The 17,513-nt window shown below is 56.9% G+C and overlaps 1 protein-coding gene across 1 annotated transcript in view; it reads right to left on the bottom strand.

The window, feature by feature from the left end:
• Phactr3 (phosphatase and actin regulator 3) overlaps nucleotides 1-17,174 on the bottom strand; it is a 172,083-nt gene extending 154,909 nt beyond the window's left edge. The window contains exon 1 of the mRNA XM_076849507.2: nucleotides 17,057-17,174. Coding sequence (XP_076705622.1) covers nucleotides 17,057-17,174 — 118 coding nt within the window. The remainder of the gene's footprint in view (nucleotides 1-17,056) is intronic.
• Nucleotides 17,175-17,513: the final 339 nt, after the last annotated feature.

The raw sequence follows: 17,513 nt of genomic DNA, 5'->3' as shown, positions 1-17,513 counted from the left end.
GGATGGAGCCCTCATTTAAAGTCCCTGCAGCACTCCAGCAGGGGACAGTCTGTAACAAGACAGAAGCAGCTCTGGAGGAGGGGCGGAGGGGGGGCGTGCTCACAGAGAAAGCCTGTGGGGGCAGGGGCACACCCATCTCCTGCAGGGACCAGGGGCGAGTGGCCCAGGTGAGCAAGGAGCTGGAAGGCTCATAACTAGAGCCAATGGCAGCTGGGGAGGCAGCAGCACGTTCTTCCCGCAGCCACCACACCCTACAGATGATCGCTCTGAATTTTAACATCAGCTTTGGGCCTGGGCCAGGAATAGAATTCTAAATATAGTCCAGAAGAGAATTAAGTGGGATCTTCCAGTTTCTTCAAGCAACTCACAGAGGGCACATCCAGGGATAAGGATGTGACATTGGCCGCGTGGGTGACGGTTTCCAAGCACCGCCCGCTGGTGAGCCTTTGCAACACCCTTCCCAACCACTCCCCCACCCACAGGAACACCTCGCAGAGTCCCGCCTTCACAAGTAGACAGGGGTCGGGTGCCATGCAGACCCAGGATGTAGGCCAAGCTCACAAAGAAGACCAACCGGAAGCCACCCCAGAACCATGGCCCAGGGGCAGATGGGGATTGAAAAGAAGTTCGGAACTGAAGGATGTTCTACCAAATACCTTACCAGCCCTCACACCTGTGGGGTCCTCGAGAACAATCAAGTCCAAGGTGTCCCAACCAGAGGAGCTGGGAGACTAAGTGTCACACAGGGACCTGGGTGGGATGGGGCTCTGAAACAGAAAACAGCTCAAGGAGAAACCAAGCCCTAAGGTGTGGGCCTCACAGTGGCCACACATCAGTCATGGTTTCCAGAGGAACACACCCAGCCCCCAGCACCTGGTACAGGTGTCAATAAGAGGGGAAAGGAGGGCAAGATAGAAGGAACTCTCTGCCAGTCCACACAATTTCATGGGGTCTCAATGGGTGCGGAGGCTACTCTTCAGAGTTTCAAAAGCCGGACGGCCTTTATAAAGAATGATACCTGTTACCTCCCACAAGAGGAGAGGCTCTCCTGTGTAGCAGCCTCCCAAGGCGGGTGTGTCTGAGGGTCGCACCTCACACGGGAACCAGTGTGCCGGAGGTCCCCGCCAGCACTCCCCTAACGCACCCAGCAACAGGACAGGGGTGAGCCACGCCCTCTAGGGGGACAAGCAGGGCACCAGGAATGGCCACCCTGGGCCAAAGAGGGTGCACTGCTGGGGGCACCCTCCTCTCCTATAGCCCACTTCCTGAGATAAGTCTATGAGCCACTTCTGGCCACTGGCCCCCCTTTGTCCCCAGTGGGGAACTCAAGGTCCAGAAACCCACGTGGGCTCTCATGTGCACCGAGATGCTCCCTGCAGGAGTGGACGTGAGGCCCAGGCACCCAGGGAGCCTCACCACCACCAGCAGGTCCCAGCAGCCCCCAGGCTCCTGGCCAACATGCATATATGAAGGGGCCAGTGCTTCCCACTCTGCCAACTCAGGGGGCACATGCCTGCAGGTGAGTACTGTCACTTAAAATTACTGCAAAGGTCACAGCCTTATCTGGGCCCCACAACCACTTAGGGGGCAGGAACCACCAACACCACAGTTCATAAAGGGAACTGAGGTTCCATCTAAGGAGGAGACTCGCTCCTGTCAGCCGAGAGCACTCACAAGGGCTGGGCCCCGCCTGTCAGAGCCAGCACCTGGCACCAGGCGAGCTGGCTCTGGCTCGCTGCAGAGGGGCATGCCGTGGCCTGACCCAAGTCCCTTCCCATCCCGGCCCTTTAAAAAAGATGAGAGTTCCAGTAGTACCCACCCACACACGCGCACACACACACACACGCCCACGTGCACCCAGCACACACATGCACACATACTCAGACACACACACACGCACATACGACTCACTCTCCTAAGACTTCTGACAGAAGGCCTTAGGAGGGCTGCAGGGTCTCAGGTACCACGGTCCCTGTGCTGGGGACGGAGGGGAGGAGGAAGAAGGGGGTGAGCGAGGGAGGAGACGAAGGGAAGGAGGACAAAGCAGGAGCTGGAGAAGGGACAGGAGGCGGGAGGACAACCCCCCCACCCGTGGATTCTGCTTACACCCTCCAGACACCAAGCCCCCAGCTGGGCACACGGCCTGTGCTGGAGGTGGCTTTCCATGGCCCCCAGACGTCACGAGGAGGCAGTGGCCTCTGCTCAGTCACCTGTGCCCACCCTCAGCTACCATGGCTCCAGCAGACCAGGCTACAGAGGCAGGGGAGAGTCCGACCCCCTCTGCCAGCTGGCGCGTCCCTGGAGAGGCCACCGAGAGGAACGTGAGGTTTCTGGACGTCAATAAGGACAGGCGGGGCCTCACTGAGCAGGGAGAAGGGGCACTGGGGGAGGAAGTGGAGGGCTCATGGAGGGTGGAGAGGGGCCCAAACCCAAGAAGAGGGACAGGTGCTGCAGACCCCCACCACACTCCCCACCCAGTCCTGTGGATGGTCCCCAAGATCCAGGTGACATGGGCTGTGCATGTGCCCCTGGCGCGGGGTCTGACTTAGGTTCCCTCCACAGGGCAAGAGCCACCTGCTCCCTGGGACACCCCAGGCACATCACATCACAGTCTGTGTGCAGGTGACCCCTATCTACAATACCCACAGGGGTCTCAAGGTGAGAGAAAGCAGGAGAGGAAAGTACAGCCCTCAGAGCACCGCCCACCAGCCCACCCCACCTCCGAGGACCTGTGAGCCTGAATGTGTTATGGTGCCCAAAGTGGGGACAGGCATTGAAAAGGAGGGTGATGTATCCCGAGACGAAGGAGCCAACTCAAAGGAGCTCCCTGTGGCCAGGCCTGGGACGGTTTGTGCAATAAGATGACGCCTGCGGAGTACAATCCACAGGTCAAACAGCACACAGGCATCCAGACACGAAGGAGCAGCCGAATACCCACACGGAGACCGGGAAAGCGTCCTTGCACTGAAACTCCAGTGACTAAAGCAGAAGGCAGATGGGAACAGGGACCCACCCTCCCACCCCGCGGCCCTGACGGTGCCAAGAATCCCTAGCACGTGCAAAGGGTGATGAGAGGCCGAGTGTTTGCACGGTCCCCAAGAATCTCCCCAGAAGCTGGTGACTACCAAGAGGAGGGCTTGTTGACTCTGAGCAGAGACACCTGGCCAGCTGGTCAAGTCAATACCCCAGCGACGGCCAAATGACACTGTGGGCCACCTGAGATGATGGCCCAAAGGCCACCTGAAGCAGGCCCAGCTGGTTCAAGGGCAGCGTATGGAGCCTAACAAGTTACAGACATGCCAGCAAGGAAAGACGGGCCAAGGGACTGTTCCAACTGGGGACCCGGAGGAGCACGGTGGTGGCATGCCACGCGGGACTCTGGATTGGGTCTGGGCCAGGGGAGGACTGTGAGTCTGTGATACGTGCATGGCCTTGGTCCCTGTTTCCTGGCCCACAACTGCTACAGTCCTTGCCGCCTTGGACGCCATAGCATCTTTCTTGTGCTGACGAGCTGACTGGTGCTGGCACCGCGGTGGCTTCAGGAGAGGCCAAGGCAGGATCAGAGGGTCTAGACCTTTGGAGGGAGGGAGGGGCCTAAAGGGTCCACTGACCACCAGTGGCCACTGGTGAGTCACTCAGGCCTGTACGAGGGAAGGACAGGGCTGGGCACGTGGAGGACCCCAGAGGGTGTCCCCTCCCCCCGCTGGCCCAGGTTTCTCTTCATCTGTGCCCTCTGTACCGTCCTTTGTGATAAGCAGCAGGCGCCTCCTGGTCCCGCTGCTCCAGCACACAACAGAACTCAGGGGGTTCCGCGCGGGCAGGCAGCAGCACCGCGTGCCAGGAGAAACGCCACCCCGCGTGTCAGGGAGGGCGGCAACAACCACAAGCACGTCCCACAGAATGGCGAGAGGAGGGGCACGGGGCCGGGCTCCAGCCACGTGGCCCTGGACAAGAGCCTCAACCTCTCCGCGGCTCAGCATCCAGCTGTGAAAGGGAAAAGTGCCGTTCCCTTCCTGTGACCCTCTGTAACTTCACAACACACAGCCACCAACTTGGCGGCTGAAAGCAACACTGTGTAGTAGCTCCTAACTCTGAGCGTCAGCAGCCTGGGCCTGGCAAGCCCAGGTCCTCTGCTGGGGACACTGAGGTCGTAATCAAGGTGGCGGCCCGCTGCATTCTCAGCTGAAGCTTGAAGGAAAAATCTCCTCCCAGACTCAGGTGGGTGGCTGGTGACACCCAGTTGCTTAGAGCTATAGGACTGAGGTCCCTGTGCCCTGTTGATGGTCAGCAGGGGCACGTTCAGCTCCCAGTGGTCATGAGCATTCCTTGCCACCAAGTGGCAACCATCCATGCTGTGCTCCAATTTGAATCTCCGGAAAAACTTTGTCCCTTTTCAGGGCTCATCTGATGAAGCCAGGCCCACCAAGGGTAATCATAGTGTCTAAGGGCAACTAAGTCACAGGGTCACACCATCATTGTCACTGGGCTTTCCACATGCAGAGAGGGGATTCTGCAGGACTTGGGTCACTGAGGGTCCCTGTCCACCTTCCCTCCTCATGGGACGACACAGGGTCCGTGCTCAGTGATGGTCAGCTCTCATCATCCTGCCACCTGGCCCAGGAGAAGAACCACTGAGCAGGGAATCCAGGTCCAGCTCCCAGCAGCCCATCTCAGGGCACCAGCAACCACTCCCAAGGTCAGGAGCCACCAAGCCGCCCTCCAAACAGGGCCGTGTTCCGCTGTCCTCCGCGAGAGACAGTCACCCCACGTGGCCTTCGAGGCCCACAGCCACCGTGTATTGGAGTCAGGCAGAGGCCTCGGCTTCACCAGGTGCCACGGGGAGGCCCAGGGAGCGTGCCCTCCCTGCTCCAGTGCACTGCCTTCCCTCCTGGCCTCCCTTCCAAGCTGGGAGGAGCCCCCTCTTCGGGAGGAGCCCTGGGGCTCTGCAGGAGCAGCCCCTGTACACATGGGCTCTGGGAGCCCGAAGCCACGCCCTCTGCCCCCAGCCCTCCTCACTCACCTCCCAGGTGGCTCTGCTGCTGCCCTGAACCCCTTACCACCCCGGGGGTCACCCAGGTGTCGGCTTGGTGCAGCGCCCCTCAGGCCCTTGAGCCACCCGCCACTCACCTGTGCACCTGCACACCCTGCTCGGCGCTTCCCACGCTTCCCTTTGGGCCAGGCCCCTCCAGTGCGGGAGGCCCTGGCTTTCCTCCACCCTCTGTGCCCCCCACCCCTGGCTTCTCTCTGCCCTCCAGACCCCAGTGCTCAGTCGTGGGCACCCCAGCTCTGCGCACACGCTGGCCTTTGCCCATGTCCTCCCCTAGGCCAGCACAGCTTGCCCTCCCTCTTGGCCTGGATCCCCCTTTGGCTGTGACTCGCACAGCACCTCCTGGGGGCCTGCCGCAGCTCCTGGAGCTCATGCACATGGTGCGTGCCCTCAGAGCGCCAGCCCTCCCCATCTCGGAGGCGCCTCCCCGCTGGCCAACACCTGCCAAGCCCACCACCCCCTGCACTCTCCATTCGGTTGGGCAGTGGGCTTGGGGACTGCCTGTGCCTCATGCCCAGCCACAGGCCTGGCATGTCATCGGTGTGCAGTTTGCCAGAAGGGACAGAGATGGAAGCGGGGATGGCACTTGCAGGGCAGGTCACCCACGTCCCACCTGCCTTTTTCTACCAGGGCTCTGGATCCCAGGGAAGAAGCCTCTGGTTCCCCTCCACTAGGGCTGGCACCTGGGCTGTGGTCCCTGTAAAATGTTAGCTGAGCCCCTGGGTGCCCAGGAATGACCTCTACACCCTCCTGCCAAAGTGATCCCAGGCAGGACGCGGCCAACAGTCCAGCCCCAGGGCCAGGACACAAAACAGAAAGGAAAAGAGAGACAAATGACCAGAACTGAGATCCTCCCCCGCGAGAGAGGCTGCGTGGGGGATAAATAAACTGTTATTGGTTGATTTTTAAAAACCACAGATACCAATGATCCATAGGCTTGTTTTCAGTGGTGCCTGTCCGTGCTAAGTCATGCTCTGAGCCGCGGCCCCTCTACCCCAGGATCCCCCACAGGCGAGACCTCCCTCCTTTGCTTTCCTGTGGCCGCGAAGGAACAGGCACAAAAAGGAGCTGCCAGTGCCACTGCCACTCGGCCCGGAGGCAGTGGACGCCCCAGGGCACTCGCTGCGAGGCTGGGTCCTGGGCTAGGACAGAGCTGGGAGCGACACAGATCCTCACAGAAAAGGGACACAAGCAGGCTCCCCAGGAGGCGGGGCAGTCAGAGTGGAAAGCCAGCCCATGACAGTGCGGACCCCGCCTGGGATCGTGACCTGGAGAGGAGGAGGGTGCTGCCACCGCGTCACGGCCAGAGACCCTGGGCAAACGGGAGCCGGGGAGGGGACTTCCACGCTGCAAGTCAGTGGACATCCCCTCTGTCCCCACAGAACAAGTTAGGGGAGGGAGAACTTCTAGATCTTGCGTTGGGTCACCCTGAAGAAGAGCCAGCTCCTCGTCAAGGTTACAGGGGAAAGGGACCGGAGCACAGGGCAGGAGGCCCGGTTGGCCAGCTGCGCACACACGCTCCTCTGACCCAAAGCCGACCTCACAGAGCGCAGGGACCCCAAGGCAGTTCAGCCAGCCACAGGGTTGAGCCCAGAGCATCCGCGGGTCAGCCTTTGACCACGGCCTGTGACGTAGGCCCAGCCCTCTCAGCCTAGCTCCTCCTCGGACAGTGGGACACCGTGCCTTGACAGAGGAGCCCCCAGCACACCCAGAGGTCCCGTGGACCAGCTCCGGGCTGTGCAGGGTGAAGTGACGGGTCCCACAGGAATGGTGACCCTCAGGCAGGAGGGAATCTCCCCTTAGCACCGAGGCCCAGCAGGAGACCAGGGCATCTGGGAGCCTCGGGAGGGCGTGGCACCAGAGCTTCTGCTGCTGCCTGCCAAGGTGCCGGACGCTTCTCCACAGAGAGTGGAGGCCAAGGGGAGCTCACAGGGACAGAGCTCCCTGGGCAGGCTCTGCTGTCCCATCCGGTCATGTGGGGTCCTCCTAGGTAGACACTACTATCAGCAATTCTTACTGCACAAGTGGGAAAACCAAGGCACAGAGATGTCAGGCTCACCCCAAAGTCACACGGTGTCTACGGTGGGCTGACACCAGGGCCCACATCCCTGCCCACATCCCCCAAGTCCTGGCCTGTTCACATGTGACTCCTGCTCCTCGCACCAGAGGGGTCAGGGCATTTCACCCCCTGGACCTGAGGTTGCTCGTGTGACAACTCTCAAAGAACCCACAGAAGCTAAGGTTCCAGCCTAGACCCCAAAGTCCCCACCCCTTCCACCACTACCACGGGGCCACACCCTGGGCCCGAAGGGAAAGACGTGCAGAAGAGCCACGCGCTGAGGGCAGCATGTGGCCCGCCCCACCAAGACGCAGACACCTGCAGAGTGGCAGGGAACTGCTGTGGGCCCCGAGGGCCGGGAGGTGCTTCTGCAGGGGCCCAGGACGCCCCGCAGAGGGCAGACTCAGCAGCAGAGCAGGCAGCTGGAGAGAACTGGCACGCACTACCTAGGTCTGCCATTTCACTCACAGAGCTCCAAGATGCCCACCCCACAGCATACGCCAAGCACACAGCAAGGCTCACGCCTCAGCAGATGTGCAACAACCCCAAGCCACAAGACCAGGTGATCACTCCAACGGCATCTGCCCATCCCTCTTGAAACCGCACCACCTCTGTGGCCTGGCCTTGCATGTCTTCCCAACCCAACCTTCCTGGTCTCTTCCCATATTTCATCTTAACCACATTACTCCATTAATATTTTAAGCCCATCTTCTTTTTTCCTGTAAACAAACCTGGTTGAAATACTATCCAGTTGTGCATGGAGAGAAGTTCTAGGACCACCCCCCCACACACCTTTGGGTACCCAAATCCACAGATGTTGAAGCCTTTTACGTGCAAGGGCATAGTGTTTGCATAGTTCCTACACGCCTGCTTTAACTCCTCTCTAGGTGACTCATGACGCCTAATACGACAGTGTCCTCCAGCACTATCTCCACTAGCAGTTGCTCACCTGTGCTGCTTAGGGAATATGGAAAAGTGAAATTCTCTATTGTTCACTATAGATGCAGTTTTCCTCCTATCTTTGACCCAGGGCTGGTCAAATCCATGCTGCAGAGGGTCAGCTGTTCTCTGTGGGGACCCTGTATCGCTGGCCGTGCAGAGAGGATACAGGAAAATAAAGGTCATAGAGAAGAACCAGACAGATAGCAAAACAGCACGAGGCAGTCCTGAAGCCAGCACATCTCGGGGTGTCACACAGATGACCCTGCCAGGGAATGTGCCACAGTCAGCAACTGCTGGGCTTGCATGATCCAAGGAACACACCTGTCCCAGAATCAGTGCAGCCTGAGACAGCATCTTCCTCCAAAGGGAAATGGAGAGACAGTTCTTGGGATCTCTTCCCAACTTTATTTAAACCCCAGAATTATTGATTACAAGAAGGCAAAAAATTGTCTGCATGTCATGTGGATACAAATTTTCAAGAAATATTGAACCAAAAACGTCAGAGGCTGGGGTGCAGCACAGTGGTAAAGCCCTTGGCTAGCATGCAGGAGGCCCTGGGTTCTGTTCCCAGCACCACAAATAATAATGATAACAACAGCACAGTTCATCAGTAAGCACTGAGACAAACGGTTACTTCAGAAGTGTCGTGTTTTAAACAATTGCACAATCCTGTATAATAAAGATATTTGTCAAGTTGTACAGCCACAGCTCTCACCCTCTCCGCTGTTCTTGGCAGGTTCATTTCCCAGCTGCGAACTGATCAATGTCAGAGTCTACTGACACTATGCCTGCTAGATCAGGTACGTTGCCAAGCCACCAATTCCATGACTCTCTTCAACAAACAGGAACACGAGCCCCAGACTAAAAGATGGGACCTTGAGGACTCCGCGGCAGCCGTCCTCTGCCATCACCTTGCCTGGCGCTCAGTGAACAAATCTTGTCCTGGTGCCACCGTGGTTAAATGAACCAGCAGTGTCTCTGTGTCTCTGGACCCATGTGACGACAGATAGGCGCACATGTGTCTGGAGATCACTCAACCAGGAGTGGGATCAAACCCTTTCTACTCCACATGAAGGAGACGAGGCACACGTGCGAGGGTGGGCACCAGACTCAGTCAGGACTCACTCTTTCAGCCACCTCTCAAGACAGTCATGCCTGGCTTGGCAAAGCGGATGCTGCTCCTGAGATGTGTCCGGCAGGGAGTGCAGGGACACAGACCAAGGTGGGACATCACTAGGCAATACGCTCTTAGGTGACTCCTGTATATAAGCCGTCGATCGGTGCCCAGGATTGCTAGGTAAAGCACAGCGGTGTATGTGACCACAGGGTCCACGGAGCCCCCCCACCAGCTCTCCTGCCCCATCTCCAGGGTGTGGAAGAAGAGGACACGGGGAGGAATGGGCTCCCATGTGGGAACAGCTGCAGCCAGTCACTGACCAAACCGTCAGCTCTGAGAGTGACACCGACCTCACCCGTCTTGTTCCTGGATGAAAAGCAGCCGGTGGAACCCAGATGACAGGATGTTGGGGCTGGCTCACGTCCAGGCCAACCTCCCACTTGTTCGCAGAGGCAGGAAACATACACACACCTCTTCTCCCGTGAGACACGCTCTGCCTGCAGTTCTGAGCACAGCCTGCAGCCTCAGGCCACTCCCCAGTGAGGCTGGTTTTGGCCACTTGGTGCTTTTCTGATTTTTAAGCTGACATGACACAGCAGAGCTGTAACTGACCACCCCATAGCCAGCCTCAGTCTCCCCTCCCTCTAGACCCACTTTGGTTAGGAGCAATGTGCTATCTACAGCTAGAACCCAGAAGAGAAAAGCCTATTTCCCAGCCTCCCTTGCAGCTGGAAGTGGCCACTTAGTGCCCCTCTGGCCAAACAGGTATAGTGACTGAATCTGGGTAGGGCTCCAGGAAGCCATTTCAAGAATGGCAGGTGGACACCCTTGCCTTTCACTGTCCCCTTCTTCTGCCTAGGACACGCTCCGCTGCCGCAGGTAGAGTGCTATTCTGCAGTCAGAACTTGGCCAGAACGTGACAGAGCCCCGGACCCTGGGCAAGGCAGCTATGTGCTCTCTGCACCTCCTGGGAAGAGGACCCTCCGTCCTGCTGAGGCCCGGCTTGGGCATGTTTTCTATTACATGCAGGAAAACCAACCCCTAGCTAACAGACCAGCCAATACTGAAAAATCACTTCTCCCATAAAAATCTGGATTCCCAGCAAGGCTCCCAAAACAGAATGACCCAGCCACCCAGGGCTCACAGCCCCCTGTGGCAAGAGCCAGCTCTGCCCAGAAGGCCCCTCCTGTCCCCCACCATTTCAGAGTCCTGGAAATAGTTTCCAGTTCATAGGATAGAATCCACTTCTTAAATTCGAGAGTTCTCCAACTCTCTGGTAGACCTGGTCGCATGCCAACTCTCCTTCCTGGGCCACTTCTGCTCACACATCAACCATGCTCTGGGTGACAGGTCCTGGTGAGGGCCCAGAACATCCCTCTGTGCACACACTCCCCTCCCACTGGCCTCACTGGTCTGGCCAATTCACAGGACCAGGGTTCAAGGCCTGCCCTCCCTGGACATTCGAGGCTGATGCCCTTCCCTGAGAGTCACCAATATACCTGCAAAGAAAACAAATGCAGCAAAGCAAGATGACCTAAAAACACACGTCCAAACCTCAGCAAGAGCTGTCCCACAGGGCTGGGGATGTGGCTCAAGCGGTAGCGCACTCGACTGGCATGCATGCAGCCTGGGTTCGATCCTCAGCACCACCTACAAACAAAGATGTTGTGTCCACCGAAAACTAAAAAATAAATATTAAAAAATTCTCTCTCTCTCTCTCTCTCTCTCTCTCTCTCTCTCTCTCTCTCTCCCTCTCCTCTCCTCTCCTCTCCTCTCTCACTCTATCTTAAAAAAAAAAAGAGCTGTCCCACAGCTATCAGGTCACAGGGCACAGCAGGGGGACTCTAGGAGGGCCCTGCTGGGAGACAGGAAAGGAGGGGGTAGCACCCAGGACCCTGGGCTGGAGGGGGAGGGGTAAGGAATGACCCCAGCAAACAGCGGAAAGGGGAGAGCAGGCGAGGTGGGTGACTGGCATGGGCGCTCCTGAAGGCGGTGCTCCACATAGCAGGCAGCCCTCGCCATCTGGGATCTGTAATTGACCACCCACAGCCAGCCTCAGTCTCCCCTCCAACGTACCTGATCTAGCAGGCAAGGTGTCAGTAGACTCTGACATTGAAAGTTGGCAGCAGCAGAGAGGGTGGGAGCGGTGGCTGCACGACTTGACACATATCTTTATTATACAGTATTGTGCTGCTCCTCCTCCTCACCACTGTCTGAGATGGACCCTGTGCTCAGTGGTCTTCTAGACTCTGGGGCAGGTGGTCCTCAAGGCCCATACAGAGCCAGCAGAGGTGGGCAGGATGGACCTGAGGCTGCCTCCCAAGGCCTCTCCACTTGACACATCACTGAGTTCCCAGCCTCCCCGACACTACTAAGGAAAGATAGAGTCATCTCCAAGGGATCAGAGGGTTTCTAGATGTGCTCTTTGGTACAGACAACAGCTCAGCAACCCTCACCCACCCTGCAGAGTCCGACAGTAACTACCACCACTCCACAATGTAAAGGAAGCCAAGGCTCAGAGAGGTGAAACAAGTGGCTTAAATTCATGCAGATTATATATGGAAGAGCCGGGGTTTGGACCCATGGTATCTCTTTGCTCTCTTGACCAAAGAGAACCATCTAGCAAGGGCCACGCATGTCTCAAACTCTCTGGGGAAGCTCACTGACATGAAATAAATTGGTCCTAGGTAGATAAGAAACTCTCCCTGCTTAGGGATTCCCCCTTCAAGGATGAGACAATCAGACCACAGGAGGCCGAGGGCCCCTCCAACATGACAGCTCCAAGGCTGCCTCCAGGACACTGTGGAGTATCCATCCAGTCAGCAAACACTCCCTGGGCAGTGCACAGGTCTGACTCACGTAGATATGATACAAGAGACCAGTGCTGGTGACACAGCAAGAGGAAAACAGACCCTGTCCTCAGGGAGGTCTCAGGCCAGAGAATCTGCAAAGCTGTCCTCATGAATGGAAGGTGTGACATCGGCATCATCCAACACGGCAGCCACAGCCATCGCCACATGAGGCTACTGAACACTTGAAATGTTGCTACTGCAACGAGGAAAGGGGATTTCAACTTTAATGTATTGCATGTTGTTTACAGTCAAATTACAACAGGGAGCAGGTGCCTACTCTATCAGTTAGGCCATAAGCAGGCCTGTCAAAGAAATACGTGGAATTAAAGGGTGGCGAGTGACGGGCGGCCGCAGGATACATGATCAAGAGGAATGTGGGGTGCAGGAGGTGGGGACCCCAGCTCTTCCACTGTGGAGCCTGACCAAAGCAACTGAATAACGGCACCTTGTCCCTACAACACAAGCATTCCTATAGGCTTCCTTGGGGCACTGGGAGAGGTGGGGACATTTTCTATAATGAACATGCAATGCTTTTATAATCAGGAAAACACTGTGAATTTTTAAACTCTGTATTTTTAAAGCATCCAGTTTTTACTTTTAATAGCCCTAGAGAAGCTGACAAGGTAATTACTGCATAGTTCTGCCACTAATGAAGCCATGTAGATACACTAGAGGGGCCAGAGACTCCCAGTCAGAACTGTGGAGTAAAAGAGCATTCGAGGAATGCAAAGAGAAAGAGCCGGGCTCCCGCTCCCCACAGCCCACCTGCAGGCAGGACACCCCGCAGCCCACCTGCAGGCAGGACACCGTGAGACAGAGCTGGAGGCCAAGGAGAGGCTAGACCAGATTTGCATGTTGGAAACTTTCTGTTTGTCAGGGGAAATGGATGAGAGGAAGTGAAGACCCCAGACTCCACCTTGAGCTTGTCCAGGAGAAGAGGCTCAGTGGAGCCTGGGGGCCTGGAACAAGTGGGTGGGTGACAGAAAGCAGTGACACCGCGATGTGGGGCTGCAGGAGAGGGAGGCTCTAAGAACGGTGCTCCCATGATACCCACCTGTTGGTGAGGAGGAAGCCCGGAGTTCGAGAGCAGGAAGTCTGCTCTGGAGGGAAAGTTCTGGCAGGTGCCCCCCTCCCCAGGCCATGCAGCAGAGGTAATCTGGCCCTGCAAAAACATGTGGGTGCAGGTTCTTCCTCACTCACCACCCTGGCAGCAAGCGTCCAGCCAGCTGACCAGTCACAGCCAGGTCACTTGAGCCCAAGGTGCTGGCATGATGCCCACTGGCTCTGCAACCCAGGGGGGAGGGGGGTTGAGAGAGCTGGGAGCGAGTCAGAAGGGGGGGGGTCAGCAGTTCTCCAGAGATTTTGCCCCAGAAGACAATGTCTGAAGATGTGATTGTCACAACCAGGAGCTGGGTACACTGCTATCCAGTGGATAGATGCTAAGAAGCCACTCAACAGCCGATGGCATGGCCCAATGACAGAGAGTAACCTGGCCACAACAGCAAGACCACTGGGGCTGAGAACCCCAGCACGAGATCAGAGGCCCCTTCTCACTGCACACCACACCCTTGAGCAGAATCTGGAAGGAGGTCCCCCACAAGACCCCTAGAAACAAGGGTCGCAAGAGACTCTTGGCCTAATCCATGGTCCTAGCATCTGGGGACCTAGGAGACAGATGCACAGGACAGAGCTCAGAGGCTTAGAGTGGAAGGGCAGGGTGGAAAGAAGGGTGCTGCAGGAACCCCAGATGGCCTGGCCCAGGGAGAGGACCACAGTGCAGGGAGCTGGGAGAAGGGCACAAGGGCAGAGAAGGACCCACAAGAAAGGGCCACCACCACCTTCCCTGCCAGGTACAGTGTCAGGGCCGTCCATAGTGCCAGTGGGCAGAGGCCCATTCCTATGACCTGGGGCCAGTGGAGGAGAGGGAGAAAGCTCCTGGTGACCATGAACTGCTCGTAGGAGGAAAGCTCTCGGGAACTTGGGAAGATGTCCTAACCCTGCCTGCAGACACAGAGGACCATTTATACAGAGGCGCTGCGGAAGGACGCAGACAGGGCAGTGAGGGGACCAGGCGGGAGGCTCCGTCCCAGGGGTACCGTCTCAGCCCTGTCCTGCAGTCCACACCACGGACTGCCACTGAGGGACTGAATGCACAATGAAGGCACAAAATTATGCTCATGCCCACTAGTATTCAAGGAAGCCCAAGTTAACACCAGGTACCACGTGTCATGCTGTTTGTCGGGGGAAAAGCGATTCCAGACCTCAGGAGTGGGTAGGGTCTGGAGAAAGGGCACTTCGGCCGATCCTGGAAGGAATATGAGTTGGTATATTTTTCAGGAAGGTAAAATATCATTAAGATAAAGAATGTGAGTCCCCTGAGGCCCAGACATGCCACAAGCTGGCACCCACCTGGAGGAAACTCTGAGGTAAGCACAGGCCACTTACACTCAGGTAATCACCACCCGCTGCCCATAATAGCTAAACACTGGAAATAACCGATGGCTGAACCACAAAAGTGTAGTCTTTGAAATAAGATGTGACTGTGAAAAGAGAGGGGATGGATGTAGTGGTCTCAGGTGGAAGCACACGCTGAGGCCCCCACACCCAGTGCATTCTGCCCTCTTACACACCAGTGCATCTGTAAACACAGGCTCTGGGGAGGTCAGCAACTTGGAATCCACAACACAGTGACCCCCTGAAGTAGAGAAAGAGGTGCAGTCTAGAGCACAGTGCAGAGTCTACCTTTCCAAGGACACTTGGAGTTGTGGCTAAGATCATAGTAGTGCACTGACAGCCAGGGGGTGGGTGTTTTGCAGCTTTGAGCTCTTTCATAAATATACAGACTTCAGTGGGAGCAAGAACTCTTCCACATTACTTTCTATCAACTTTCTCCCCAACTAGAGCAGCTAAGTTCTGTGTTCAGGAGGCCAGAGTTAGAGCAGCGGATAGACAGACAGAGGCAGCCCTAAAAGGAGAGAGGGTCAGATGAAGGGTTGGGACTTTTTAACCCAAAGGTGTTGCAATAACTGACCAGAACAGGAAACACTCTCTCCAGCCCTGGGCCACGTGCAGTATGATCACATCACATCAAGAGAAGCATGCATAGCATCTTAAGCACCAAGTCCCCCACCAACAGGACCCACACAATGCCCCAAACCCACCCTTGCTGCTCCGAGCTCCCAGGTCCCTTCCAACTTGAAAATTCTCTTTCTGCCAGAACTCCTCTGCTGAATGCAATCCATAAAAACTTAACTGCCTGGTGCTTTTTAATAAGGTTCCACCACTTAGTAAATAATCCATATTTTAGATTTTTCACCTCTGACATCTGCTCACTGGGTCCCATTTTGACCATTGGAACCAAAGAAAACTCCCGCACACGTCCTCTCCTGGCACAACTTAATCGCGGGCCTCGGAGCCTCCAAGCCCTCCTCCTCCCCCCCTAATGGACTGGCAGCAGCCACCTGCCAAACCCTCCGTTCCCACCCACGGAGGCCTCGACTCACAGACAGCCAAAAAGCTAAGTCCTCCATAATTTCCGTTCCAAGTTTGCTTCCTTCTACTGCCAGGGAGACAAAAGGAGTGGGGAAGGATTTTCTCGTGAGAAGCCATTCAACTTCCATAATTGGAACAATCATGGATGTGCATCTCCAACGCAGAGAAAACCAAAGCATCATGGAGCACTGAAGGCTTAGCCCTCGATCACTAATAAAAAGATTAATTAAAGGCTTAAGGGTCTGCTTATGGCAGCCTTTTTGGAAACTCCAAGGAAATTAACTGGCCCTCCCAGATGTAGGGATTTCCTCAGGCTGGCACCTTAGTGTGACCGAATGACAGGGTGTCAATAGTCCTAACAAAGAAATCTTACAAGACTTGCATGGGTTTATTGTTTAAAATTTCAAATAGGGCCCTGGTACCCACGGAGCTGCCTTAAATGGGTCTCTCTGTGCAGTCTCTACAGCTCTGATGTGTTCCAGGGAGTGCAGGAATCCCTCCCCACAAAGCCAGCCTTCACTGGCCTGGGGGATTATCTTTACTTTGATGCCCACCATTTAACACCATCATTTGGGGTCATTGCATTTAGAGAGAATAAGTCTTCAAAGGAAGGTAAAGGCAAGTTGTTACCAAACAATCTATGAAGGGATCACTCTCCTCTAAGACAGAAAATTGAGTCCCTGCAGCTTGACACCAAAACACCAGCTTTGATTCTTTTTTTGAAGGATACATTTCAGAAGCTCAGACTTCTCCGGGAGAAGTGAAAATTGCCTTCTGGTGGAGGAAGGTTTTAATGATCACTTTGCTTCCTGCGTCTCCATGGTGACAGGGAGCTCACAGCCCACCCCCCTCCTGCTTCATTAGGCCTTTCTTTCTCCCTGGAAAGTAATCAATCAAGCCATATAGACGCCTTTGTGACCGGTTTATCACCTAAACAATCGACTCTGTCGAGGGGTGGTGGAGTAGGCGAGTCCACAGAGTAATGAAACCGGGCTCTGTCCAGGCGCACGCCCTCAGCTCCCTGCCGGCAGCTCTGCCCAGCACACCTGTCCAGTGAGGCGGGCGCGCCCAGGTGCCGCAGGCCCCGCCGGAGTCAGGTGCCCACGAAACCCCGAGCGCAGAGGCCTGGGGAGCAGAGCTCTGCCCTGCCGGGGGTCCCCAAGCTGGGCCCCAGGAGCTGGGCGGGGGAGGGAGGGCAGAGCTCAGAGACAGCACTGGGCGGAGGCGGCCACGGTCTCTGTTCCCCAGGCGGTGGGCACCTGAGGAAGGGAAGCCCCCTCCGAGGGGATGGCAAAGCCCAGCAGCCAGAGAGGAAGGCACGCTGCGGAGCGCCCGGCTCTAGCCCGGAAAGCGGCTTCCTTCCGGACAAAGGGCTCCGCAGCGACCCAGTCCTGCATTACTGGGGATGGAACCGCGGCCGCGCGCCGGGTTCCTGCCGCGGCTCGCCAATGCTGGTAGGGACGCCGAGCCGCGCGGGGACCCGGACCTGGCGCCACCTGCGTGATGCCTTCCCGACCCCGCCCGGCCGCCCCCGCCCCACCCGTTACCTGGGTTCTCACCGGCGTCCGCAGAGGAGGTGGCCGAGGAGTCGGTGAGGACGGTGGGGTCACTCTGCGAGCGGCCCCGCGACACGAGGCAGCCGCTCCCGTCCTCGGATGCAGCCATGGGCCCGGCAGCGCGGGGGCAAGTTGGAGGGAGCCGCGCGGAATCAGAGCATCCGAGGCGGCCAAGGTCACCGGCGAGGGGGCTGGAGGGGGCGTCTTTTTAAAAAGGAAAAGAAAAAGGGACTGGGGAAGGGAAGGACCGGGAGGAGGACGCCAGGGCTGGCTTCAGGGCGGGGAGACAATAGCCCCGCCGGCTGCAGCCAGGCGCATCCCGGCGTGCGCGGCCTCGCTTGCTTTGTTATTTATTCGTGTTTATTCCCATTCTTCGGTCTATATTCCAGGAAAAAAAAAGTTGAACCAGGAAATAAAAACTTTTTCTTGTCAGTGTTTATTGCGTGCT

The sequence above is a fragment of the Callospermophilus lateralis genome, chromosome 3, assembly GCF_048772815.1.
Source record: "Callospermophilus lateralis isolate mCalLat2 chromosome 3, mCalLat2.hap1, whole genome shotgun sequence".
NCBI classification, from domain to species: Eukaryota; Metazoa; Chordata; class Mammalia; order Rodentia; family Sciuridae; genus Callospermophilus; species Callospermophilus lateralis.
This window is presented reverse-complemented; position numbering and strand designations above follow the sequence as displayed.